The following is a 27,968-nucleotide window of genomic DNA, read 5'->3' on the forward strand; positions in this document are numbered from 1 at the left end:
CGCTCTACGGGTTTCGCACTGGTGCAAAACCGCGTTAAGTACCGCGGCTTCGAAAACGTTAACGACAGTTAAGTGTCGCCACCTAAACACGCGTCGACGGATTACCCGTGGCGGAGGCGCATTCTGATGGACCACGCAGTCCCGATCGTGAGAGGGGTGATGACTACGGCACTGGACAGGGGCGGATCCAGACCCTCGGTTTGGGGGGGGGTGGGGGGCGGTTTCTTTGTCGGAGCACGTGGTCGGGGAGGGGGGTGAGGGAAATGTCTAAACTGACGTTTTTTTGGGGGGGATCGCCCCCCCTCCCCTAGATCCGCCACTGGCACTGGATGACGAGCAATGGACGAGGTCGTCGATCTCAAAAGGTACGGCGCCTCACACGATATCGGCGGTTACGTTATCCAAAAGCTTTCGACGCATAGCTGCGTCAATATAGAGCTAGATAAAATGCTTCTGCGCTCACAACAAACGCGCACGTTCAGCGGCGTCCTACTTTTCTCGAAAGCTCGTTTTTAACGATACTCTGATATAACGATCAGATTTCGCGTTCTCGTCAATATCCTTATAAACGGACTCGACTGGTATATAAAGCTTATATATCCTATAGCCTGAACCATGCTCCGTCCTGCACCGGGTTCAAATTTAGGCCCTGTGCCTGGAGGTTCGTGCAGCAAGTAAATACCAGAAAGTCCCAAAGCTAAAAACCTGTTTGTTTTGTCTGTTTCTTTTCTTTTTTTTCCCGTAGAATTTGTCTTTCTCGTCGTCCGCGTGGCTCGCGCTTAAGGAATTTTATGTAACGACTTGGTGTTACGGTTTGGTTTAATTAAGTTAACCAGTTAACACAATGGGTAAAATAAAACTAATCAATACAATTAAGAGTCAACGCCCAAAACCTCGCGGACCTCTCCAACAAAGAGACACCCAATTTTTTTTTTTTTTTAATGTAGCCCGTTTATACAGCTTTCTAACATTGTTTGTACAGTTAAAACTCCGTATAACGAAGTCGGTAAATTAGGCGATTTACTTCGTATTCTAATTTATAATTCTAGTTTTCCCTCATTTTCAACTACATATGTTATATGTGCCATTTTTATTGATGAAGCGAACTCTGAAGTGGACTCTGCGTGGAAGCTAGTCTTTGTTAGACCTTTCTTCCGAGTACTTCTCCCTGTTATTTATATAGTCACCACAGACTGTGTTGAGTGACGCCTCAACAAGGTCAACGTTACTTCGTGTCAAAATTTCTTACTTCTGGCAAATGCTCACTCACCCTTGTCGTGAAGAGGTAGGCCCTGCAGAAGTTTCTCAAGTCGGTCCAATTTTGCCAAGAAATCGGGGGCATCAACTTCTTTGCTGAGAGCAGCCTCTTGCAATTGGTGCCTTGCACTCAGCAGAGCATCACTGCTTGAGTCTACACTTGCCAGTAGGTGTCCCTGTAGCTCACGTACAGCACACTGCAGCAGCTCTGAGAGCTGCAGGTTTAAGTCTACCTATTGTATATGGAGCAATAAAATATTTTCCATATTACTAAAACCCCAGATTAGGGACTATGAAAACACACAAGGACAAAGTCTCAATTAAGAAAACAGGAAAAATTGGGGACACAGCTTGCATAGAGCTTGCTTAAAGCTTCCATAGGGAAGGGAATAAAAGAATTGCAAAAAAAGGAAAAAGCAAATGTGCTGGTGATTAGAATTCATATTACTAAAACCTCTAGACTGGGGACTGCAAAAAGAGACACACACGGACAAAGTACAGGGTGTGTGCAGAAAAACATGACCCGCATTTAGGCACATAGCTTGTTGCCTACCTAACTAACGAACTTCCGGTGGCGCACCATGGCGCATTTATGCGTGCGAAATCTGTAGAAAAATTGTGGAAGCCATACCCAGCTTAAAAAATAAACGGAACAACGAAAACGTCGGCTTCCGTGCATCAGAATAGGGCAGCATGGTGGACAACAGGGTGTATGTGGAAGGGCAACATGGTGCACGTAGGAGAGTTGTGTTCAAGTACCGCTAGGGGAGCTATCGGTGCATAAATCGAAACGATGTCCCACATGGATGCTCATCGGTAGTACCCCTAGCGGTGCCTGCACATAACTCTCATGAGACGGAAATGCACTACAATGCACTGTCATGACTGCCCTATTCTAATGCATGGAAGCCCATGTTTTCGCGCTCTGTTTATTTTTTTACACTGAGTATGGCTTCCAGGATTTTTTTGTAGCTTTCGGACGCATAAATACGCCGTCGTGCGCCACCGGAAGTTCTTCGGCTAAGTAGACAACGAGTTACATGTAAAAATGCGGGTCATGTTTTTCTGCACACACCCTGTATGTGTCCATGACTTTGTCTCGTGTGTGTGTTTTTGTAGTCCCTCGTAGAGCACTGCACGGGCCCGGGCCCCCGACCCGGCCCGCGGGCCGGGCTGGGCTTGTTATTGGCTGTGTGCTCCGGGCCGGGCCGATCCCGGGCCGACAAAATACGCCAGCACCGCGGGCCGGGCCGGGCCCGGGCCGTTAAAATACGCCACCACCGCGGGCCGGGCCGGGCCCGGGCCGACAAATATGTTCCCGAGAGTCAGGCCCGGCCGGGCCACGCAGCTAATTCCACACATTGGAGATGCATTAGTTCATATCATCATGCGCTTGCGTCATTCCTGTGCATATTTTGCAAAGACAAGCAAAGGGTACTGCATTATGCATGATTCGACCCTCTAGAACATTCTCCAAGCCACTTTACATTGCTCCTCACTCCTCACATATTTCACAATCACTTTGGCAAAGCTTGGTGAGAGGGATAGGGACTGGGAGAAGCAGTTTGTCGACAGCATGCTCTATCTCCGCAAAATCTTGACAGTTTAACGATAACGCCCCGTGCGTTCTGGATTTAATTTGGTCTCGTGCGGTTACGGTGTTAAACCGCCATCACTTGTATGTTTGTCTTCTCTCCTTATAAATTTACTTATAAATTTGTTTGATAATCGCCAGAAACGCGTACGTCGCGGCTGGAAATACTAGGCCGGGATCACCGGGCCGGGCCGGGCCGGGCTCTATTTGCTTAGACGCCGGGCCGGGTGGGGGCTCTAGTCAATGGGTCACCGGGCCGGGCCGGGCCGCATAAAAATATGAAGGTCCGGGCCCGGGTCGGGCCGGGCCATTTTTCGATGCGACCGGGCCGGGTCGGGCCCGGAAAAGTCGGCCCGTGCAGTGCTCTAGTCCCTCGTCTCAGGATTTCAGCAATATAAATTCTATAAATTCTCGCTTGCTTTTTCGCGATTCTTTCAATAATAATAATTAAAAAAACGCTGCGTAGGAATGTCAATTGTGTTATTTTACCGCGGGAATTGTCAGGGATGCGTTTCAGACCCAGCCCTCCAAAATGACATCACATTACACGTCACAACGCACCAACTTCGCAGACGACCCCGTACAGGCATAACGATTTCAAATACTGCCGCGAAGAAGATGACGCTCGGTGGCGCCAACAAGTGGCCTTCAGCAGAGCCGTCGGCACGCCGCAGACGCCCAAAATCCTTTTTTCGAGGTCTCGTCATTGACGTGTGGCGCTTACACTTAACGATCCCTGGCATCTCGCATCCTCTGCCTCCGAGCGGCAGCGCACGAAACCAACATGGAGGCGGAGGTGAGTCTGCATCATTTCTTACCAGACGACAGTTCGCGTTTGACGTTAGCGTAGCAGACGACCGTACACGAAAAGCGGGCGAAGTACACTGAACTTGTCCCTTTACTTACGAAACCATGTCAAGAAACAAACGGTCCGAAATGAACGACAGGGATATAAGAGCTACAAGATAAGGCGGTACTCGCCAACTGTATTACTTATATCGAAACTTTCGTCAGTTCTCGCTGCTGACAATTTCAAGATCTTCAACAGGCGCTTGTGCGAGCAGGTGTTTGTTTTAACACAAAATTAAAATTATGTTGCAATTACAATTCGCTTTCGAAACCTCTCACGTTTCTGTATTTTGTATGCACGAGCGAGCGAGCGAATCGAAGAAGCGAGCAGCGTTCGTCCTGTAAAGCGTGCATCACCGCGCAAGTGGTGATACTGCGGGAAAGCTAACTTTACGACGCCATTTTTTTTTCTTCTTCTTATTTTTGCCTAGCGAAGTTTCACGGATCGATGGACGCCTCTTCTCGTTTCTCTGATTACTCTGAGGAGGGTGTTTACTTATGCAGAGTAAAGAAACACTTCACGTTCTACGTGCGCTCGAGCTGAGAATAAAGCTTGCGACACTCCCGGAACGCCATGGGCTAGTGTCGTCTGCTAAAGATGCAGTCGCAGAAGAAGAGAGTGCGTGAAAGCGGTTAATTCCTAGTTCCTGCTCGTGTAAATTTCTGAGGTTCACCACCACTCATTTCTGTACACTTAAAATTCCCAAGGGATGAACAAGGCCGTGTGGGCCAACGTGACGTTGACGGCCGCGTCTTCAGCCGCTGCACCAGCCCCATGCGGTACGGCGGCCGAGGCAGGTCTTCTACTGGCCGTGGCCGCCCTAGGCATTGGGGCAAACACTCTACTCATGGCCATGGTGGCCGTCAGACGCCGCGGCTGGGCTCAAGGGCTACTCTTCCATCAGGGCCTCATAGACTGCACGCGCGCCGTCCTGCTCCTACCTTTAGGGGCTGCCCCACTCCTCCTGTGCCCACCTCGCCTTCCTAGTTGGGTAAGCTCTAGATTTTGTGGAACTTAGTCGACCAGCTATGGAGGGAAAGCAATAACCATGTGTTGGCGTGTCAAAATTGATCAGAGCAAAAATTTACGCGAATCTGTTTTACACAGTCCCCTCGCTGCTCCTTGCTAGAAGCTGCATTTCTGCTCCTGGCCACCGTGTCCACTGTGAATCAGCTCACGTGGCTTCTAAGCGACGGAGCTCCTTCGGCCCCTGCTTGCCTAGCATTCGCAATCTTCCTCGTTTGGTTTTCTTCTACCACCATACAGTTGGGCCCCACTTTCCTGGCGGGAGCCACAGCGGCTCTCCTCTGCCCGCCAAGGCAAAATGTGCTTCCCCCACGGTAAGTGAAAATGCTTCCCTCCAGGGCAATATAATCTTGTCAGAATGACGGCCTTGAGGGACACAGAAGCGCTGGCTTACAGTTCCACAACAGGACAATGGACAGTCGATTTCGAAACTATCCTGTCATTTTCCGACCACTGACCACGGTATCGAAAATCTCACGCGAAATAGTGGCGAGGTGTGACTGATATTTGATGGAATACATGACAGGAGCAGACGCCGAATGTTGAGAGCATGCCGGATTCCCTCTCCGGAAAAAGGCGAAAACATTATTGGGCGCGTTAAGCAGGCTCCCGAGCGTCCTTTCCCGGGTTCTCGGGGAACGCACCCTTGGTGTATCAACTTAACGGTGTTGGTGAGGCTACCCGGAAGTCGAGTGCTCCGCACGCGCTCCACATATTGAGCTTCCTTCTGTCGTCTGCATTCTGTAAACATGGCGAAGGCGGCAGAATTTAAACCGCCAATCAAGCCCACCGAACTGCGCGTACACCGGAACATGCGTCACGGCCCGCAAGTGGAACCGCATTTCCCTGGCATGAGACGTATGGGGCGTGCCCAGAGCACCAACTTAACACCCCATATTAGCAAAGTATATTTTTACTGCCGATGCCGAACATACTGGTATACTTTCATGTACGGGTTTCCAGATGTTACCGTCTCTGTATGTGCCCCCTTAGGAACGATCAGTGGTGCGAGGAGAACGCTTCCCTCACTCTCTGTGCATGACAGGGCGTGCGACTTGCAGTAGGTCTCCAGGTCTCAATGTCTACCAGTGTCGACAATCTCTGTCTGGCCATCCCGGCCGAGGGCGGTAGCAATGTGGGGGTGTGTCGGAGATTTCCGGCGCACGTCAAAAGAACCCCCCGGCGGTCCAAATTATCCGCAGTCCTACCCAAACACATGCAACATATGTTGCCACACTGCGCAGATAAACCTCATGTGTAGCATCATTTATTAGTCTGGCATGATTCTAACCGCAAAACGATGCACTTCTACCAGGACCCTAGCCCCTGTCAGGCACCACGTGCTGGGAGCCCTCTGGGTCGGAGTCAACTCTCTCTGCTTGCTTTTGGCTGCGCTGCACCTGCGTAAGATGCACAAGGACTTGTGCAGGTCAAAGCTCGAGACAGCCCGCGTCGCTTCGCTCGTCACTGCCATGATGCTCTCGTCTGCCGCAGACACAGACCATGTCCAGGTATGCCAAAAGCCCACGAGCTTCTCGTGGAATGTCTGACCCGTAAGATGCCTGGCTTGCAGAGCTATGTGGAGCAGCGCGAGCAGAGGGGCTTGCGGCGGTTGCACATGTTCTGGGTACTGTTGGCGGCCTACCTCGTCTTCTGGGGACCCTTATACTGCGTCGCCCTGGTCCGCCCAAACACCCTCCTCCCCCAGCAGGTGGCGTTGCACGTCGCGTTCCTGCACGCGGCCGTCAACCCCGCCCTTGTGCTCGTGCTGGACACGGACCTCCGGCCACCCAGACGCAGCACGGTCGTTAGCTGCGTGGCTCACGATACGCCGAGAGCGCCCATGTTCACACGCCTGTGAGTGCCATCCCCTCTTTCTGGAGAGTTCGGGTATCGTACCGGAGTGACTAGCAGACGGAGGAGAGTACCGGAGTGACTAGCACCAAAGCCAGGATGGTAATGTGTGAAGAACGATGATGGTGCATGATAAGCTTCCTCGAAAGAGAGCTCCCAGAAGATGTGCTGTCATCTCGGCTTCATTGTAATCAGGGTTGGAGGAGTGATGTTCACTGGCTGGCAGTGCTGGCAGTCCAGCAACAGCAGGGCATTCGGGGCCCTATGCTCGTCGAAGTCATCGGCCTCGATTACTTTGTCTATCGCCTGTCATTGGTCGTTACGTAAAAAAAGGCGGGAAGAACAGAAATGAATGTCACACGCCCTCAACCGATGGTCGAGCTCTTGATCATGCAATCTTCGTGATAAAGTAGACGAAGCACGAAGAGTGCAAGATCAAGTGTTCGACTGTTGGTTGAGGTCACGTGGCATTCACCTCAGTTCTTCACGCCTTCTTCATGTAACGACCAATGACGGGCGAGATATAAGGTAATTGAGGACGACTACTTTGACGAGAATAGAGTGTGGTAAGATTTTATGACCCATTCTTCCAGCAATGACATAGCAGGAATGATTTAGTATGTTTAAGACTGGTCGTAGGAGACAAATGCTGTGTACAGGTCCAGGCTCTCCTGCATTTGATTGGATTGCAGTTCACGGACCATTAACCGCATCAGAGGACAATGTGTTGTGACGCTTTTGTTATATGGCGTTGCATTTTTTAACCCGCTGTACAGACGACACCCGCTACTGTTATACGATCTGTCAGAGCTGAATGGCCTACTGAATAAACTGGATAGCTAGCAGTCGCAGAAATACATGACCCTAGCTCAAAAGCATGTTTCTCGTAGGCAATGACCAACAACTCACAAAATCCACTCAGTGTGCCATGTGAAGAAGCAAAAGTCGATTATGAGACAAAAAAAAAGAATGCAAGTCATGAATAGGAAATGAAAGTGTTAATACTACATGCAGAGTAGGCTGGTTGCCATAAGCAGAACCTAACACCACACAACGTGAGTTCAAACCAGCAAAAACAATTTATTTAAAAGGCCATTGCAATATATACACAGGCCCCCCACAGACACACTGAAACTAGATTACAAGCGCTAAGGAGAATTAGAAGGTGAAAAAGGGATACTAACGTTGTAAACAGGGCTACGGCAAGTTGGCGACCCATTCTTTTACGAGGTGCTTGTAAATTAGTTTCAGTGTGTCTGCGGCGTAAATGTTAGAATGTCTGTGTAAATAAATCTGTCTTTCCTGGCTTAAGCTCGTGTTGTGTAGAGTAACATTACACCCTTGTTGTTGTTGTTGTTGCACCCAAGCCCAAGCTTTCTCTAAACTAAGCTAAAGCCAAGTTCTGCTACATTATTACGAGTCTCCCAAACGTCCCCTCGAGCAGATACTGCCACCTAGTACCCTTCCTAAGATTACTTTGATGAAATGTCTATACCTTGCCATTTCAGAGAGACGGCCCTCTGATGGGAACCCGAGACTTCAGCAATCAAGACAATCATTCAAGCATCAAGGCTACATATGGCAAACCCCGAACCCTAATACAATAGAACCACATTGAGGCGCTAGCCAGTAAATGCAAGTTTTTCATGCTCGCGAGTGTTAAAACGAGCTTTGTGACCAAGAGCTTAATATCCTGAACTTCTAATATATTATTACACTACAATGCGGTCGTGGCTTAGTGATTGAGAAAACGCAATGCGCAAGGTAAAACAGGGGAACACCACGTATCTCATGCATTTACTAGCCAACCGTATACGGACAACTTTATTTTTTGCCGTACAGTACACTTCCGTTAATCCAACTGTGACGGGAACGCCAAATTGGATAGAGTTATCTGGAGGTCATGTTCAAGAATAGGCGGAAGAATGAACGAGGTCAATGTCATTTCTGTTAGCAAAAATAGTCTGTGGTCGTCTGCTGTCGAATGCGCTTGACACACGCGTCTGAAAACATGCCACGCAGAGCATCGACGTGGTGGAACGTCTTTTCGGCGCTGTCTACTATAGAGCTCCAGGGCGCTGAGTTTGGCTTCAACGTCGGCTGCACTTGGTCTCTCGCACTGCATGCCCTCGGCGAAATCGTCTTCAGTTTCGCTTCCGCAAACTCTCGCGGGGGGGCGGACGTTGCTCACAATATAGGCATCCCAACGTGGTCCCTACACATAAACGTTGTAGTCCACTTCGAAGAAGTGGAACCTAACATCGAACATCACATGGCCAAGGGCACGTTGTGTATCGGCCTCTTCTTGCGCCCACAGATTCCGAACAGAAGGCGAAAGTCAGATGAAACACGACGCAAAAAACGGAAAAAACAAAAACGAGAAAGATGTTTCCTCCTCGCCCAGTGCTGGCACAGTGCCAGCGTGCAGCTGGCCGGTCTAACCACCGTATTCTCGCTCCGCCCTGAGGGATCCCTCTAGCTTCGAGGGGCCCCCTCAGTAGCCTTGGCAATGCATTTGGGCACACGCTCGCTGCTCGTGCTGCCACCACTGCCAGGGCTATCGAAACCAACAAGGTCAGGGCTGAGCGCGAGAACACGGCGGCAAAACGCCAGTCTAAAATTCCGGAACCCCCACCATTATCGGTATGGATATTAACGGTACTGTTCCGTCGCCGTCTGCCACTGGAGCGTTAGGGCGAACTTTTCTGTCGCTATGTGCGGTGCAAGGTGGGTGATGCGGATGCCCGGTTCGCGGACGTATTGGTTGAATACGACGTGGTCTACTTTCACGCTCGAAATAACGAGCTTCTTTATAAATAGAAACATCTGGGCATTTGACGAGACCTTCAAATTCAATCGAATTAAGCAAAAAAAAATTTATTGGCAGTTGTATTAACGGAAGCCTACTGTCTAAGGTGTTTTTTTTTTTTTAAGAATTGAAAGTTTACCAGACAAAATATTTTCACAATTTACAATGGGGTTCTATCGTATCCTGTACGACGCATTTACCGAGAGCCTGCGGCACGGAATACCTCTTCATGCACGATGTAACAGTTTTTTGTACGTGTACCAACGTCCAAAAAGATTTACGGTTATGTTGATGGTACCCCTGGTCTTTGTGAAGTCACTCATAGAAGATGTGTGTGTGTGGATGCAGTTATATCTGGACGGTGAATCGCAGTAGCAGACGAGTTCCGACTCTTCATGTGCACGTAGCGAAGGGAGGGAGAGGGGGAAATGAGCAGGCCTTCTGTACCTAGGTGGCGTTGGCACGACCTACTACAGGTTTTCACAGTGATTTTAATCCGAGCGCCATCGAAATTAATCCACGTGCCATGGAAACTTTATGGGGCATGGATTAATTTAGCTGGAACTTGGATTAAAATCGCCGGGAAAACCTGTAGAATATAGGAACCGTGTCGTGTGGGTCCCTTCCCAGCGCCGCATTTTGAGGCTAGCGGTGGCGCTACTCATCGGTCCAGTTATTGCTTACTCAATTTCTACAGTACTCTGCACTTTAGCTTTCCCTAGTGCTTTCTCACAAGCAGTGAATGTCCCATGAGAGAGGCTTCCTTCTAAACTCGATTACCATCATCATCCTACGCGTTTTCATAGGTGTTGTTGCTGTCGTCTGCTACGGTAATCGTGCGTCCACTTCTGCGCGTTCAAAAGTCAAGTTTCCATCGTCCAATCATGATGCAGATCTTGTGGACCGATGAGTAGCGCCCCTAGCGGACCGTGTGGACGGGCTCCTCATTGGGTTTGCAGATTATGACATGGTTGCTATAATCTAGTAGGTTAAAATGCAACAGAAGCTTACCTGCTGAAAGCCACCTAGAAGCTCTGTCGTGTCCATGTCCGAAGTCACGTGCAGCTGAGCAAGGGGCCTTCCGCTGAGATGCGCCAGCAGACGCACCGCCGAGCCCTTGCCATTACCAGAAGGCCCCACCAGGAGGGGTACCAGGTTGTGCTCTAAACACAGTGCAATCCCCTGCAATGGCAGTACCGCAAGTTTTATATATATTCTACAGGCGGCACTTTCTGATGCAGATTCTGCATCTGTTGTCCGTACCTCAAGCAGACTAGCTTGTCGGTGCAGCACTCTGAGATCCTCCCGAGGAAATGCGGACACTTCGCGAGGGCCCAAACGTGGGAGCAGTGCCAGGCCCACGTGCAGTCGAGTCTCCGTCAGGATCACTTGGGGACCACGCTGCGCGGCTTCACGGCCGAACACTTCAGCAAAGATTTTGCGCACCTACAATGTTTCGAATGCGACACATAGGACATTCTCAGGACGAGGTCAACTGCAATGCATCTTCTGCGGTTGTCTTTTGAGGCGTCGACAATGGACAACCTACCCTGTGACGGTCTTCGGAAGAACGCATGCGACTGGCATAGAGCAGTTCAACGTGTAGTGCTGGGTCCGAGTTGGGAGCAGCCGTCGTAAGTTGGGCCCATCGTGAGAGGTCGCGTAGGTTGAACTGCCAGGGGCCTCCGCTGCAGCCCCACGTCCCTTTCTCGCACACCTCTGTCACCAACTTAAAGATGACAGACGTCATTATCGTACTATAAGCACCATATTCATACCACACTCCACCTACCCTCCAATTGAACTCCACCATAGAGGAGAGCAGGGTATCTGGAAGGCTTGGACACGTGGCACCAAGGATTCCCAAGTAGTCGTCCGGTGTCAGAGGGGCAAGATGCACCTGTGTATCACAACACAGTGTCTCAGCATCTGAGACATTGCTGCTATTCTGCTATGCTGCACAGATACTCACCTGCGTGAAACGATTGCGGAAAGAACGCGGCAGACCCTTGCGGCCTCCGCCCTGGGCATGAGGGTTCTGGCAACCAAAGATTCGCGTCTGTCCAGCTTTAACTCGAAAAGTGCGGTTCAATTCGGGCACAAAGACCTCCCCACGATGGTCCAGGCAGGCATTGAGGCCTTCCAGTACACTCTGAGATGCCAGGTTCAGCTGCGCCCCAAGAAGACAACGAAACATAAAGACGCGGATATGCAACACCCTGATCTGGCTGTGTCTCCAGGCCAGTTCTTCCGTTATACTACCTCATCCAGAAGTATCCAATGCCCTTCTTTGAGGGCACGCAGTAGAGGTCCATCCCTCCAAGCAAACTGGCCACCGGAAGCACCTTCTACTGGAAGGTCTGCGCCAAACAAGTCCAGGATGTCCTGCAAGGGTGGAAGGCACTCTTGTATATGCACAAAGACATAAGGTCCATTCTTTTCGCCTGAACTGCCTGCACGTCCTGAACTAGTTCAAGGAGTGCAACCCTCTTGCATTCTGTTCATCAGAAACCTCGCATGTACTTAAGAACTTGTGCAGAACTTTTCATCCGAAAAGAATGGACCTACTGTATCCCACGCAAGAGCTTAGAATTTGCATACGTTCTACCAGAGAGGCATTGCTAGGCACAACCCACTCAACGAAAGCGACACTCACAGTATGCTCGGAGAGGTTGATGCGAGTCACAGAATGTCCCAGTGCAGCAGCCAGCGTTGTTACTAAGCTGGTCTTGCCAACTCCAGGGTCTCCTTCCAGCAGCAGTGGCCTGCACAGCTGCATGGCTCTAGCCAGGCGCAGGGCATTCCGTCTTGGCGTTCCAGCCTTCAGCAGGGTGTAGCCTTCCTCGGGGCTTCTACGCTGCCCTGTACCTGTGTAACCCGTCGGGCCCAGTTAGGACACTGCAGGGGAACCTCGGTAGTTACGTCTAAGGGAGCCCCTCCTTAAAGGAGCATTAAAGTGGTATCTGACATGGCCAAAAACTGCTGTCATCTTGTAAAGCAGTATGTGAAAAGCATTCCCACAAAATATTTGTCCAAAGTTGTTTCACCACGGTGCAATTAATTTGGAAAATCGCTGCCGCGGTGACAGGCCGGAGCGCTCCAACTGCAGACCACACCCACTCTACTGTGACGTTGGTGGTAGAGAGCCCCTCATTCGTTCGCAGGAAAAACCGTCTGCTACGAACATTGGAAGCTGTTTCTTGTTGACTTCTATTCTTCATATGATTTATATCACGTTTTCTAACAAAAACAAAACATATATGCAGCCTGAGAAAATAAGATTACGATCACAACAGTAATATATCCGTGGCTTCTGTGCAATCTCAGAATTCACAGTAGCAGAAAGCAAGCGATGGCGGCGGTATTGTGGTGCCACCTGTTAGCCACTGAACCAACTGCGCGGTGAAAACGGTCGGACAGGCTGCACGTTGTCGAGAAGCACGGGGTTTTCGCTGTACAAGCGCAATTAATTTCGGGCTGCACCACTCGTTCTTCCCGTGGTATCTGCGGTCGCAAAAAATCGTGGTTGTGTCGTGGAAAGCCTTCAAACCCGCCATTTCGGACATCACGTAGCCGGATAACGCATGGCGTCTCCGAAGCGGTAGCAGACGCTCCGGCCTGCGCGATGTTGCTCACCTCGATCATGTGATCCCAAGTCCAATGAGGAGCGTCCTCACCACTTGCATCACATAGTGACGTGCGTGGTGGCGCTCATCGCGTGCCTATCGTGAAGGCGAAGGAGGGTGTATTGCGCACGGGAGGTTCGGGGAGCTATTGCAGGCATCCCAATTTCGCTACGGTTGCACTAATTGTGGGAAAACTGTTTTCGGCCGCCTAACATTCTATACTGACCAAAAACAGAAACAAAGTTGTGGGCCTCTAGACTGCTCCTTTAAATTGGTCGTTTCTGCTGCATAGTGAGTGCTCTTTGGATATCCTGTTTGGATAGCCCTGCATAAATGTACCTGCAACTGCTCTTGTCAAAGTAAGGCCAGCTTGGCAGCAAACAAAAGTCGGATTTCTGTCATTCAGCGTAAATGTCTATCCTTATTTTGCAGTTTAATTACGGTTTCCTTCTTTGGAACATCCGCAGGATTATATAGTTGTGCCTCGTTAATATGGGCAATTAGATATATAGACTACTGTATTTTCTCTGTGACCTAACTTTTTGAGGGGACTTACGTCTCGTTAATATGGAAATTCGCTGTTTGGACAATGGGCAGTGCATTGAGGTACAAAACCTATAGAGGCCCACGTATTTCTGTCTCGTTACTATGGACGACATCAGTATCGATGAAAGATCATATCCATCACTGAGCAAGCATGTCGTTGCATGCAACACAGAAACAACTTTTTCAAAAGACAAAACAACAAGATGTGGGGTCCTGAATGGGATGTTCCAGCCACAGATCCTGCACAGATGGCCATTTAACTTGTCCGAAGAATTGACAATAAAATTACATTGAGTGGCATCTTTAGATCACCACTACAGCTGTCACAGCTCACGAGGCGCTGCAAACAGTGTTTTCTTTAGGACAATGGCGACCAGCACCATGCAGCCCTTGTTGCTGAGATTTTGTCCGCTTTGAATTGCACATTGTTATGTACATGAACAAATCCCAATTACTGCTTTCCTTCCTCAATAAATTTTTGACAGTTCTTGTCGGGCACAAAAGTGTCCATAATAACGAGGCAAGACTCTATGTGTCTTTTTATGTTTTACCTATATTGTACCGCATTGTGTCTACATTTTCCACATTCCCGCCAAGTACACTTTAAGGAAGTTGCTGAAAACAGTTGTGTCGGTGCTTGTTCGCAAGCGTTTTAGTCCGGCAAATCGGGCCTTCAGACTTCGATCTGACTGGAAAAACGTTAGCAAAAATGTATTAATCCTATGGAGAAGGTCACGGTTCCCCGCCGGAGTAATATTCGACGTCCGAAAAATCAGTCGACATGTTACGTGCGCGAGCAATGACTGAATGGATCCTGAAAAATTTGAAGTCAACCAACTCTACTTAGCAAAGTTACATACCCGGTGTAAGTAAGAAAGGCCCTACAGCCAGTCCATGCTCGTCCCATGTAATGCAGACATCAGCCGTTTCATCGAGAGCTTGGCGAACGTCCGCATATCCGTCCCCCAGCTGTGCCGCCAAAAATTTTAGTGCTCGGCCACGCAGCTCGGAGCTACCCGGTGCTCCTCCTGCGGAAAAGGAACACGCTGAACCCCCTCGTGCACGTACAATATATCGAGTCCCACCCAAGTCAAAGTACAGTCGCCGACCGTTAATTCGGACTTCTAATGGTCACGGGATTTGTCCGAATTATCGAGCAGTCCGAATTAGTAGTTAATCATAAAAATCCACTCTCACACTGGCATTTATTACAAAAAATTTACACGGGACGGAAGAAAGTGTCGATACGCGTCCGCCTAGCAGCGTGCGCACGAGACAGAACGTCACAATGCATTTCTGATAATGTCACACTGTCGGAATAAACTCGTCCGAGCGTATCGATGGCCGCGAGGATCTGCGCAGTAGACGGAGGTTCGCCGACGTTCTCGTCGTCATTCTCGTTGTTGTCCGATCCATCCGCAGGCAGGTTCAGAACTTCGGCGACGATCTCATCATCGGTGACGACGACGACATTTGTGACGACATTTCCACAGTTTCGATTGTCGCATCTGAAGTTCACGTCTAAACAGCAACGTCGATCACATGAACGCGAACTTCACGCGGGCGCCCGCGCTTCTCCCCGCAGGCGGCGCTCCGAGGGAGCTACTGGAGGGGCAGCCCGGCGGCGGGCGGGAGTCGGAAGCTCGAGGTTCCGATTTTGAATTTAGTAGCGTGGATTTTCACAAAAAGTAGGAAAATCCCGTCGCCAAAATCCGTCCGAATTATCAAGCTGTGGCCCCGAAAAAGGTCCGAATTATTGGAAGCTGAAATGCATTGGTTCTATGGGGGCTATTGATTGAGTCCAAGATTTTGTCTGAACTATTGGAAAGTCTGAATGATTAGGGTCCAAATTAACGGTCGGCGACTGTATTAGGCAGCTGAATGTGAGAAGCAAGGATTCAACCTCACCAGTGGCATCTAAGAAGACCAGACAGGCACCATGTACGTATGCTGCCCCAGGGCTCAGCAAAGTCTCTCCGTCGGTTGCGGTCTCAGCACCAAGGTTCATGAATTCTACCCAGGCTAAGATGTCACGAATGCTTACAACGCACCTGACAAGAGAACAGATATTGTTTCACCCTTCAGATTCATATAAAGAAATCACGTACAGAGAAAAGCCAATTTTTCTCAAGCCGCAGACAGCAGGGAAAGGTACCAGAAACGGTATCAGAAACAGAAACGGTAATTATACCGGAAATATAGAAGGTAACAGTGACGGAAATCGATATCGCGCACTCAGAATGACTAGGACCTTGTGTAATCAGGTTGTGTGTTTGTTTGTTTTTTAATACGGGGGGATCGGGTTCTGTTTTGGTAGTAGGGTGTTTCGAAAGTAGGGTCAGACCGGGAGGTATCGGGTGGAAAAGCAGATTCTCGGATAGAAAATGAAAAAAAAGAGATTGTTTATCTCATTTTAGTTGAACACGAGGTGCAGAACGACCATGCTGAATGTGCAGCACATAGCTTTCTGCAGTATCCAATATGGGTACTGCAGAAAGCCATGTGCTATGTGTGAATTTGCACTTTGACAATGCCTTTTTCTTTTCTGAGGTTTTTCGGGTTTTTCCCTACGTGATGATGATGCGGCTTAACTACAAAGAACAAGGCCCTAAGAATGCCGGAAACAGAAACAGAAACAAAAATAATTTACTATAATAATTTGTGCACTGCTGGACCAGAATGATTAAAATCCTTTACTGTATCATGTAGACGAATTTATGAAATAAAGCTGTATGAAGCCAACTAAAATTAACTGATGAACTAAAACTAAACTGAACTATCAAACTGAGGCATACAAGTAAATAGTATGTATGTAGTGAATAGAAGGAGCATAGTTCTTATATGCTCGTGGTGACTTGCGGCTTGTAAGCGTGAGTAACATTTGTGGAAACCACGTTCACATTAGGTGTTTAAAGAGACCACATATATGTATATATCTTTGAATACTAAATGTTGTCTCTCCTGTGCATGTGTCCTCAAAGTCCTCATAATAGACTTCAGATAATATATGGAGAATTTTGTCACAGTCTCAAAGCACTTACAAAAAAAGGAAAACAACAGATTGGGGAGGGTGAACCAGAAACCGTAACGTAAACAAAAACAACAACGGTGGTAACCAAAACAGAAACAGGAACAAATACGGGCCAGGAACAAAGGCAGTAACGGAAACGAAAATGATTCCGTAACCTTTTCCTGCACAACAGAGCCTGCATTGAGCCTGCACTGAGCCTGCATTACCTGCGGCCTGCGGCATCCTGTCCCAGCCACGACACAAAGTCTGCGATACGTGGTCCCCAAATGTCTTTTCCCAGATCTGAGCAGACGTTGTGCTCCACAATAGCAGACATGTCAGACATGGAAGCGTCGCTTGGGCACCAGATTTCTGTGAAGCGGTTACGCAGTGCTGGCGACAGCTGCAGGAATGTTACAATTGTGATTAGATGACACTTTACAGTACAGCCGTGATCACAGACACAGGGACAACAACATTGGTTGCGTTAAATAGCGCCCAGGAGCGCGAGTGTTTCAGACTCCACTCGCGTAACACGACACAAGCACCACTCGCGCACCCGGCAGTGCGAGACTCCGAGCCGCTCCCCACTCACCCGTTTTAGAATGCGGGCTTTGAAGCAGGCGACAAGCGCCTGGGTCAATGAGATTTTCCGTGACGTACTTCCTGTTGAGCGTCGGCAGGACGACCTTCGAAATGTGTGCTCGGAAGCAAAATACGGACTTTCTATGTTGCCCGATGCTCCGATTTCAGTAAAGCGTAATATTTTTATAACAGTTATCGTGCTTTTGTATTAGTGGACAACTTCCACACGGATATCGGCAGTTATTCGCGGGAAATGCGGTGCTTTAATGCGGACATCTTCATGCCATGCAGCCGTCTTTACAGTAAACAGCTCACTATGATGTCTGCTACAAATCCCCATCTTTTCCATTTCCCTCGCTGTTACAAGGAGAAGTCTTCGTAACCATAGTCGCCTCTTCCAACGTTATTATAGGACCAAACTAAGCCATCGTGTCCTCAGTCTGTGCACTGCACAAGCAGACAACAGGAAGCGGCATCGTGGAGCGAGCAGTGTAGCGCTCCAAATTTCGCTGTTTAGCGGCTTCCCCGGGTGTCTCGTACTCCCGACTTGAGTGCGCCAAAAGGTGGGCGCCTACTTAACGCAACCGCCGAGCAGCCTGAAAACGTTACAGCTTACCTCTTTCTTGCCAAAATCTCCAGCGGGATTCATCGTCGCCATGAAACGGAACTCGGGATGAGCAACGAGAGCCTCGTTTTGCTCGGCCAACAGCAGAGTGCGCTGCGGCTCCAGGAGACTGTTGAGTCGTTCCAGCACCGCGTCGTCAGCCAGTGAAATTTCGTCCAAGAGAAAAGCCTGGCCCGTACGCACAGCTGTCACCAGGGGACCTTCAGCCCACTCGAACAACTTCCCATCGCTTCCTCGAGCGGGCCGCAGTCCACCGAGAAGGTCTCCCGCCTCTGAGTGCATGTGGCAGTTGACGCAGTGCAGGACGAGATCCTTCAGGGCCGCCCAGAGTTGGCACGTGGTCGTCTTGCCGCAACTACATTATCACCAGGCTCAGTGTGTGCACAATGTTGCCAGAAGTTGAGTAATTAAAGCTGTACATACATACAAAACCTGCAGCATACCTAGAGCCTGAAGTTTTTGGGTTTCACCTGATTTTTCCCCTAATTTGCACTAATTGAAGGCTGCCTCTTTAGGTTGAAACCCGATTTTTACACGGGAAATTGCCCTCACTGGGATGTCTGTAGGAATGCACTAACTTACTTGTTTGGAAGCAAATCCAGTAACATTTCCATTTGTACCAAACTGCTATATAGTTAGTTTGAGTAACTGAGCCTGATTTCTCCCTGAATTTAGCATACTGGAACTTTTTTCACCCGAATTCGGATGTACTTAGTGCACATGTTTATTTACCCGATTTTTTATTTATTTTTTTTAATTCCGCGTTAGCGCCGCAAAGCAACTGTGGCTATGAGCGGCGTACAGACCTGGAGAGATGGAGAGAGGACAGCAGAAACGAGTGGGGGACAGGGGGGGTTAGTACGCGTCCTGGGCAGACTTCAGGGGGAACTGTGCCGACATTCATCCGGAAAGTCTTCGGGAAAACCCAGGGAAAACCTCAGACAGCACAGCCGGCGACAGGATTCGAACCCGTGTCACCTCCCAGTCTTGGCGTGGAAAGCAATCATCTTAACTACTATGACATGGGAGCTGGTCTCCCAATTTTTACCCCCCGAATTTAGAAAAAAAAATATTTCCCGAAAACTTCAGGCTGTAAGTATACTTGCAAGACCTTCATACGTTCATAGAGAACATGCAACACAAAAAAAAAAATTTACCCTGTATCCCCCACCAGAAGAACCGGTTCCCCAAAATGGAGGGCACGACCAAGAAGAACAGCTAATCTCCGAGCATGCGAAGTCCACACAAGGTGGCGAAACTGCTGCGGCAGCGCTGTGTCTCCGGCAGGACTCGGTATCTTCGCGTAAGGCGAGTCTGCCGCAAACAGCTTCTCTGGGTCCACCTTTCGCTTCAGCTTCTGTTCCAGCACCTGCATTATCACCTCGGCTTCCTGTGGCCTGCGCACCCGTCCAGCCAGCAGCATGTAGCCTATGGCAAAACACCCGCATCAGCACGAGCGAGTTGGAAATCAAGATCAGACCGACCTTCGTCCGCTAGGTGCTGTTCCCAGTCGTGGAATTTCTCTGCAGTGTCAGTGGTGAGTCGATACCGTTCAGCCCAGCGGAAGAGGTCCCGCAGGGTCATGTACCCTCGTTTGCCTGCAAACACTCCGCTCTCCCTGCGACGCACCTGCAGTTCCAGCAAGACAGCGACAAGCTTCTTGCTGTAAGATGGAGGAAGTGCACAGCGCTCATGGAGGATGTCTTCCAGTTCTTTGGGGGGCAGTTCTTCGAAGTGCAACTCCAGGAACCTGTTACGGAATGCTCGAGACAGCACCTGCACAAAGATGGCGATCAGCCTCGCTGGCCAATTGTATATCAAATCCCCAAGCAGACTTACCTTTCTGCCTCCATAGTGACCTGGAGGGTTCTGAGTTGCAAACAGCATGAAGCCTGGATGAGCCTTTACTGTTTGCTGGGTTTCTGCCACAAACAGTTCTCTGTTGTCGTCAAGAACCTGATGGCACAAGAAGTGGTGAGCATCATTCACGATAAACTTCTCCTCCAGCACGGTTTCTTACCCTGTTGAGGGCTTCCAATATTTCTGAACAGGCCAAGTTCAGTTCATCCAAAATTATCCAATGACCTTTCCGCATGGCTTCCACCAGGACACCTTCCTTGAAGACCAGCCTTCCATCTTCAGGGTCAGTTCCGTACGTGCCCACGTATTCCTGCAGACATAGTCAAAAGTTACACGCTGTAAACATCAAAGGTAAAAAAAAAAAAATTGAGCTCGAGGTACCTGTAAGTCCGTGTGCTCATGGTTGTTGACTCTTACGCAGATGTGGCCCGTCCGTGCCGCGAGCCACTGCACCAGGCTCGTCTTACCCGCAGAGGTTTCTCCTTGAAGCAGCACCGGGTGGCGGCCACATGCCACTGCTCGGGCGAGATCTCGCAGGTTCCTGCAGACTGTCGGCGTCAGTACGTAGCCGGGGAGCTCGTGCGGCTCCAGAGGCCCCAGTCCAACCCAATATCCCTCCAGGAGAACCGAGCGGGGGCATGAAGGCGGTGGCGCGGGAGGTGGAGCGGGACGAGCCTTTTTTCTCAGCAGTCGCTCCCCAATCAATGTCTCTACCATGGGGTGGGACTCTCGATTCAGGGCAGTCAAGAAACTGAGGCAGAATCCCTGCATAGCACAGGAGATCTCCGTAAGAAGGGAGCTCCAGCAGCGCACTGTGTCATGCTAAGATGTGTCAATGTGTTCAACTGTGTGCTAGAGCATTATAGGTGGAGTGAACACAACTGAAATCCAGTTGTGTTCGCTGTAGAGGTTTACTGTAGAATCTGGTGTCTCGGGGGACACCAGTAGTTAGTGAAAGGCAGAGGGGCAAGATAAAATATGCACGAAAGCGAGGTCATGTGGCTGAAGAGGAGCTAGGAAGTGCCATGACAAGCTGCACCTTCCAAATGCAGGCCTGCATAAGCGACTTTTTGTTTTCATACTTGGACCTTGTCTCACTTATTAGTTTTGGCCGTGTTATGAGACTTCCACTTGTTACAAGCTTTGGATATAACGAAGAAATGCCATGTAACTATCGTGTTTGTTATATGTAGGCTTTACTGTAACAGGGTTACAGCGCCACGAAATAAGGCAGCTGTGAAAAAGTCAGACAGCGGCAGGATTTTGAGCCTACACTTCTTGAGCACTGGTCACACGCATTAATCGTGACTTCCGAACAAAATGTCACTCGTTCAGACAGAAAAGGACGTTGCACACAACCTCTTCTCCAATCTCTTTTTTCTCAATCACATGCGCATGCACATAAGAAAGCAAGCAGCATCTGATGAACATGATTGGAAGCAACCAATCCAAGGCAAGAACACAAATGGACTAAATGAAAACAGAACATTGTAAGCATCAAGGGCTTTGTGCTGTACTAAAATAGGGAGATGAGCTTTTGGTAAAATTGTGTTAGTAAAATAAAAAGATAAGGTAAAAATGTGTGCCAGCCACAGCTGGGTTTCTTTGCATTACCATAATTTTCAGCGTATAACACGCTTGTTATACACGAAAAAATTAGGAAAAATAGGCCATGCGTGTTATCTATAAGTGTTTGCTGTACATCGATACATTTCCGCATAGGACCACCAGTGACATTGTATAACATGCAGGCTGGTGACGGGTCAAAATCCTGTTGAAGTCAACAGGCGCGTCTTATATACCGAAAATTATGGCACTGTGCTACTGACAGAAGGTCAATTTTCAAAGAGGACATGTGAAGGCTACGTGAGATACTGTTACAACTAGGACCAAGCGACATCCACCCTCAAACATGCGGACTGAGAATTACCTCATAAAGGGAGCGCTGTAGGTTCTGACATGGATCACTGGCAGCATGCTGCAGAGCACGACAGAGCGTACGTAAGCTGTAGTGGGGTCTCCTTCCTGTCCCATCGCTGAGGGTTGTCTCTGCAAGCTTGCGCAGCTCAAGGTACAAGTCCACAGCTTGTCTCGGACGTGCCAGGCCACCCACGTAGGCACGCACCACCAGTTCCAGGTCGGACGACTCCAGGGGTTCTTCCAGGTACAGTTCTGTGAACCTATCCAGAAACAGGGTGTGTTTAACGTGCTCAGAAGGCTCCTGGACCTTGTGACATTTACACGATGCATGATATATGAAGCATGTAACTAGTGCCACCATTATCACCAAAACCTTATGTATCCTAGAGTCTTAAATATAGTCCAAATGCTGTTGTACATGCAGTGCCTGTGTGCCTTTTTAGCAAAAAACGTATCCTAGAGTATGCTATACGGCACAATCCCATTAATTTGAACTTACGGATAATTAGAACTGATTTCATGCTCGGGTCCCATAAAGCCATGCGTGTTTCAGTGCCCAACGTTCAACGCCCGAAATTCGAACGTATGAACGTGCACATCGGTTTATAAAAGTGACATTTGTGCCAGAGATACGAGGAACAATGAACGCATCACTGCAATGGTGCGTGCGAACGCAATTTTCGCATTCGCGGGTTCGTGACTGGGTTTCACTCAACATCGCGAACGATGTTGATTGAGTCGCGGTTGAAGAAACGAATGCAGCCGCACATAACAGATCATTTTCCATCCTGAGATGTTTCGATGCTTGGCTGCACATAAATATTTCGGAATCGATGAGCCGTCTATGTGTCCAGCATCGCGCCGTGTCACTGCGAACGTGTGGCAAGGCCTAGCCAGCCATGACACGTCTCCCATTGCAGCTAGCTAGCAGCTCCCCTTAGTCCGAACTCCATTTTATCAGAACAAATATTCCATCTCCTTCGAATTCGAATTACTAACAGGATTGCACTGTGCTATGCACTGCAACATTGTGCAAGCGCAAGATTGTCTTTCATGGCAATGCCTATCATTTATCTTCCGGCAGTGCCTTCTTTACTACCTTCTTGTCTATCTTCACTATTGTTTTCTCAAACTCCTTCCTCAAATTTCCCGGGTTTTCCCAAATCCCAATAGAGACGGAGGCGCCGAGACCCACACTTACCTGTTTCGTACACCCACTGGCAGGTCCCGCTTGCCGACGTCTGTCGCGGGATTCATGCACGCAAAGAGGCGAAAGTCTTTGTGTCGCCGAACGGGACGTTGCTCCCTGCGCAAAAGAACGGTTCTTGTCCATGCGCGCAAAACGAAAAAGGGAAGCGTGCAAAAAACGTACCCCTTTTCAAACAGGACTAAAGAGCCCCCTTCCAGGAGGGCATTGAGACACTCCAGGGTCTCCACCTCGGCTAGGTTCACTTCATCCAGGAGGATCCACGTGCCCGACTCCAGGGCTCGCACCAGCGTCCCCTACGAACAGTATGCTTGTGAAACTTGGAGCGAAGTAAAGCTAAACTCGAGCCAACTCTGGACAGAAATTTGGACAGCAACATTAAACTAATGGTGGCTCGTTAACAGGGAGCACAGCAAGGTAATGTCAATGCTGGCAGCCGTTCACCTGGACAAAAGCAAAGGCAAGGCTGTTGTCTTCAGCATGCTGTGCTTGCAGCTGGCGCAGCTGGCGGCCCAAGAGCAACCAGCGTTCCCGCAGTTCCTTGACGTTCTCTGCTGACCGTTCTTTTTCTGAAAATTCGACAGTAATTGGGATTGAACAGATTCTACGATTCCTTTTAGGTATGAAATAGCAGCATACGTATACGAAGAATTAAGGACTATGAACAAGCGTTAGCACTACACGGTAAGTAGCCACCCAGATGCAAAAACAGCAGGCGCACAGACGCCACAGATACATTCATGGTAATGCTAATCCCCATCTATCTTTGTGGAACATACGGCACAAAATGTCAAACGAAACCATCTTATCGCCTTAAATCAGCAGATCAGCCAACAAATCCTTCATGGGTATGTCTCATATTTGAGTTATGAAGAAATATTCACACATGCTCAGCTTTATCCAGATAAAGGCTAGATACATGCACGATTACTTCATTAAGCTACAATAACAACAGTTTGTAAGTTCTAGGCATTCTCTTTTCTTTTTTTTCAAAATCGGGTTTTCAAAAGTGTGTGCGGTTTGATAGAAGTCAGGCAAGGGTTCGTCAAATATGAGGAGTGTTTAAACTTGTCGACGGGACAAAGTCGCAAATACGTAGTAGACTTTGATAGATATTCAGTTTAAGAGAAGTTTTGAAAAACAAATGGAGTGGTATATCGATGGTAGATATGCAGTGTCCAGATTATTTATATTGGTCTATTAATGAAGCGCTTTCTCACGTGATTTGAGCCTCTTCAGCGCAGACTGCTGCGTGTGCAGCATCAACCCAAACAGGTCCTGCCAGCGTCTCTGAAGGAAGCATGCCTGCGGGTACAACGTAATAAGTAGAGATGTGACGAATCCAGAATTATCCGAATCCGCGGAAGGTTCTGCGAATCCACGTATCACGAATCTTTTCCTTAAAAAAAAAAGAAAAAAAAAAGAGTTTAAGAGGCCAGGGGAAAAAAACACTTCTGCTGAAGTGTTTCAAAGCAGAATTTATCTTTGATATCTTTGTTTAACGAAAAACAAATTATAAATAATAGTTCAGTTTCAGGAAAAAAACAGACCCATATTACTTCCAAAATGTAATTTTTTTAACGTGTTGTTCATCGACCACAGAAATCACATTAACTCTCGAGCACGAATCCTTTCCATAAAATCAAACAATCAAAAGTAAAACCATGTTACTTTTAAACTTGTAATGTCGGAGCTTTAAGCTAAGAGTTTGGGGCACCCCCGGGCCCGCCGGCCAATCAGGCTTTCGGCCGACTCCAGAGGCTCCATTCTTAAAAACAAACAAACGTGGTTGGTGGATTCGAAAGATTCGATTCCCCATTTCGGGCACTGGGATTCACATTCCAGAATCTCAAATCCCTGCCTAGGAAAATCCCTCAAATCCCTCAAATCCCTGCCTGTCAAGGATTCATGGATTCGATTGGCCCATCCCTTGTAATCAGATTCCCCTTGTCAGACCCACTCTCTCCTATACTGACCGTTATGTGGCCCAGAAACTTTGCGTTGTGCGACTGCGAGAAGGTCGAGGAAAAGAGCCGCTCGAAGTCCTCTCTGAGGGGCGCCAGCACCAGCTTCAGCTCGAGGGGCTTGAAACCCCCCACGAGGTCCACGCTGTCGCTCGCCTGGCTCAGGTTCACGACGCTCAACTCGCGGCCTGTTGGCGGGACAAATCATAATTTTTAGCCTGCGGACCCATGGAGGGTTCGACCCACCAGTCAGGTGTGCAAGGTACTGGACGGCGGCGGTCTTTCCGATGCCGGTCTCTCCGACCAGGAGCACGGGTTCCGCGCAGGTGACGGCCACGGCTATGCGCTCCAGTAACGTCAGAGACTGGTGCGTGTGAGCAAATACGGGTGCGCTTCCCCTGCAAGACACAGAGACCGTAAGGGATGACGTCGGAAGAAAACATGGGAATGGGAAACGGGGGAAAGACTGGGAAGGATGCCATGAACTCTCCCAAGTTCGAATGTGGCCAGTACAGATACAATCGGCACAGCTGGAACGCTACGCTAGGGCTTGAGGAGCGTCGTAAAATAACAGCAATGTGACGTAATGTGATGTAAAAATCTAACTCTAATCTAATATAAAAATATAAATCTAATCTAAATCTAAAAATTGAACTCTAAATCTAATGGACGCTAAAAATCTAAAAAAAAATAAAAATTAAATATTCGCAAGCACTTAATTTCTGCAAATTTTGCAAATTGGCAAATTTGTGTCGCGTGGATGGCGTAGAAAATGACATCCCAATCATGTGCAAAATTTTTGGAACAGCATATTAAAGAAAAGAAAAGCGCTTAAAACGCGAAAACCAACAATGCAAGCACAAGGAGCAGAACAGTAAGGATGGTACAGACAACAAGATAGATCTCTACACTGGCTCCTTCGTTTTGGACATGACCACGGGGGCGCTAGCGTCGAAGTCGCGCTTGACGTGTCTGAATCGGCACTGCATGCTCGCTGCAGCATCGCGGAACTTTCCAGAACCGGTGCGGCAAGGGTAGCCAAATCGAAGGGACCAACGGTGGGCCGCAAAGACAAATCTCCCGTTCTACGACGTACCTCGACTGCAGAGTGCTACGTGGGAGCGTGGCCCTTCCGATGACGACGGTTGTCTCGGTCTCTGTGACAGCTGGCTTGTGTCCACTGCAATAGTGCTGTGCCTGAAGAGAAGGTTAATGTTCGGGTGCGGCAGTCGTGACCCTGGTGGCTATACCTGTGCTTTGGTCAACTGGAACCTGGCTCCCACCGTGGCTGCCAGGGAGAGCCGAGCTTCCACGTCGCGCACGCTTTGACAGAAGCAGTCTAAGGCGTCCTGAAAGGCTCCCAATGCCAGCTCGCGAGACTCCAGCGAGAAGTTGCGAGACATACGGGAGCAGAGCCGGCACAGGTCCCTGCAAGTTTTGCATCGGCGTGGAGCCGGAGGGCGTTTAAGTCCCAAAATTCGCTTTATTCAAAATACAGTCGCCGTCCGATTTTTCGGACTCGGCGGGGATCGCGCAAAAGTCAGAATAATCGAGTAGTCCGAAAAAACGAATTTCGCTTCAAAATAACCTTTACTAAGCCCTAGTAGGCTGGAAAAATTTTTCGATGCTTTCCTAACGCACTTCCAGCTCTTGCCTGATAACATTAGCTTCTATTTCCCGAAGCGACATTTCGTCAATGTACACTGTCAGAGGCACCGCCGTCATCAAGTCCGCAAGTCGGCTTCACATAATGCATGCGTGCTTTAGGTGAAGCTCGCTTTACAGCGCTGTCGCGCGACTCGCGGGCGGACAGCACATGCTGGGCCATTGGCCAAAAACGATGACGCAAAAGCGTTACGACTGACCTCTTCTACAACAATTTTATATACATTTATACAAATATTTTCCGTCACCCCAAGAGAGAAATTCGCTGGTTGGGCAAACAGAGTTCGAAATATCGAGCGACGGGGCTGCACGGTGTCCGAAATTTTGGACGTTCCTATACATCTCTATGGGACCCGCGGCCGTTCTGCGAATGAGTCCGAATAATCGAGGTCCGAAAAATCGGTCGGCGACTGTAGTTCGAGTCAGAATACCTGAGCGAGAGTGCTCTCTTGATGGCGGGGCTGTCATTACGCAAAATGGTGAACAGGTCCAGGATGCGGTCGGCCAGTGGTTTCAGCACGGGCCATCGGCTCACCATTATCTGAAATGTCACAACAACTAGGATGTCTATCGACCATATATCGCACAAAGCGTTAGGCTTCTGCAGTGTGTATCTTCGTCCCCCGATATTTACCACGTTTTGCGTCAAAAGCAGACATTACCTGTCGCAGCTCTTCCTTTGGCGGGTGTTCCACGACCACGGTCCTCCACAACCTCTCGGTCGGAAGTTCCTTGTGGTGCTGAGGTTGCCCTATGCCTCCTGCAGAACCAGCTGCACAAGCAGATCAATGTGTTTGCACTCCTCTAGTCCTCGTTTAAAAATGCTGAGTGCGGTTGCACGAGCTCACCTGTAGGCGGCCACCGCAAAGTGGCAAATATACGGAACCCTGGAGCCCTCGGCAGTCCTGCAGGAGCACCGCCTCGCAGAACGGGAACCAGCAGCCCAGACACGTCTCCAGGTGCTAGGTCTAGGTCCTCTAGTAGAAGCCAATAGCCCTGAGAAAATGAAATAAATGTTTCAGAGGAAACGAGAGGAATGCCAACAGGCACCTACATTCTTGAGTGCCCTTGCCAGTGGTCCATCATTCCAGATGAACTTGCCGGGCAGCTGACTGCAGACGTATCCACCCAAGAGCGTGTGAGAGTCTGTCTGATCACCCAGTTGCACCGTCAGCAGGCGATGTCCCGTCCGTGCCGCGAGGTGTTCCACGAGCCAAGTCTTGCCACATCCAACAGGGCCCGTCAAGAGGGCACCTCCGCTCTGGCCACCCTGGGCAACCCATTCTGCTAACAGGCGCAGAGAGCGCTGTCCAGACGCTATAGGTACGCGGTCTGCGTTGCATGATGCAGCCTGCAAGGACTTTCTGTTAGGGACTCCAAATGTAATGCCCCTCTCACGGGTTCCAGTAGGGCACCTTGGCACTTTTTATCATTTCACTCGGTTTCTCTGAATAAAAGTTTACTGCTGCTTAGACATCTGCATACTCTCTAGAAGCCTCCTTCCAATTACAAGGCATCTTTACAGCCAAGCACAAATAATGAAGCCTAAAAGGCTGCTTTGCTGCACAGC

At 49.1% G+C, this 27,968-nt stretch overlaps 2 protein-coding genes across 2 annotated transcripts in view; one reads left to right on the forward strand and one right to left on the reverse strand.

Moving 5' to 3' along the window:
- LOC135387959 (midasin-like) overlaps nt 1-27,968 on the reverse strand; it is a 55,188-nt gene that overhangs the window by 23,754 nt on the left and 3,466 nt on the right. The window contains exons 6-35 of the mRNA XM_064617203.1: nt 27,453-27,749; nt 27,247-27,394; nt 27,061-27,170; nt 26,830-26,939; nt 25,984-26,161; nt 25,830-25,930; nt 24,980-25,131; nt 24,746-24,921; nt 23,990-24,074; nt 23,214-23,338; nt 22,935-23,065; nt 22,764-22,868; nt 21,573-21,822; nt 20,024-20,407; nt 19,803-19,952; nt 19,622-19,738; nt 19,267-19,558; nt 18,940-19,210; nt 17,774-18,137; nt 16,800-16,975; nt 15,471-15,613; nt 14,423-14,590; nt 12,047-12,258; nt 11,653-11,775; nt 11,363-11,560; nt 11,183-11,290; nt 10,940-11,119; nt 10,654-10,836; nt 10,402-10,572; nt 1,271-1,490 (exon numbers count right to left, since the gene is read on the reverse strand). Of these exons, the coding sequence (XP_064473273.1) occupies nt 1,271-1,490; nt 10,402-10,572; nt 10,654-10,836; nt 10,940-11,119; nt 11,183-11,290; nt 11,363-11,560; nt 11,653-11,775; nt 12,047-12,258; nt 14,423-14,590; nt 15,471-15,613; nt 16,800-16,975; nt 17,774-18,137; nt 18,940-19,210; nt 19,267-19,558; nt 19,622-19,738; nt 19,803-19,952; nt 20,024-20,407; nt 21,573-21,822; nt 22,764-22,868; nt 22,935-23,065; nt 23,214-23,338; nt 23,990-24,074; nt 24,746-24,921; nt 24,980-25,131; nt 25,830-25,930; nt 25,984-26,161; nt 26,830-26,939; nt 27,061-27,170; nt 27,247-27,394; nt 27,453-27,749 (5,428 nt within the window). The remainder of the gene's footprint in view (nt 1-1,270; nt 1,491-10,401; nt 10,573-10,653; nt 10,837-10,939; nt 11,120-11,182; nt 11,291-11,362; nt 11,561-11,652; nt 11,776-12,046; nt 12,259-14,422; nt 14,591-15,470; nt 15,614-16,799; nt 16,976-17,773; nt 18,138-18,939; nt 19,211-19,266; nt 19,559-19,621; nt 19,739-19,802; nt 19,953-20,023; nt 20,408-21,572; nt 21,823-22,763; nt 22,869-22,934; nt 23,066-23,213; nt 23,339-23,989; nt 24,075-24,745; nt 24,922-24,979; nt 25,132-25,829; nt 25,931-25,983; nt 26,162-26,829; nt 26,940-27,060; nt 27,171-27,246; nt 27,395-27,452; nt 27,750-27,968) is intronic.
- On the forward strand, nt 3,636-9,687 carry LOC135387641 (uncharacterized). Its single transcript, XM_064616749.1, has 7 exons — nt 3,636-3,647; nt 4,205-4,319; nt 4,409-4,692; nt 4,809-5,041; nt 6,043-6,238; nt 6,301-6,584; nt 8,090-9,687. The coding sequence occupies exons 1-7, from the start codon at nt 3,636-3,638 to the stop codon at nt 8,103-8,105; spliced, it is 1,140 nt and encodes a 379-aa protein (XP_064472819.1). The 3' UTR covers nt 8,106-9,687.

The sequence above is a fragment of the Ornithodoros turicata genome, chromosome 3 (genome assembly GCF_037126465.1).
Source record: "Ornithodoros turicata isolate Travis chromosome 3, ASM3712646v1, whole genome shotgun sequence".
NCBI lineage: Eukaryota > Metazoa > Arthropoda > Arachnida > Ixodida > Argasidae > Ornithodoros > Ornithodoros turicata.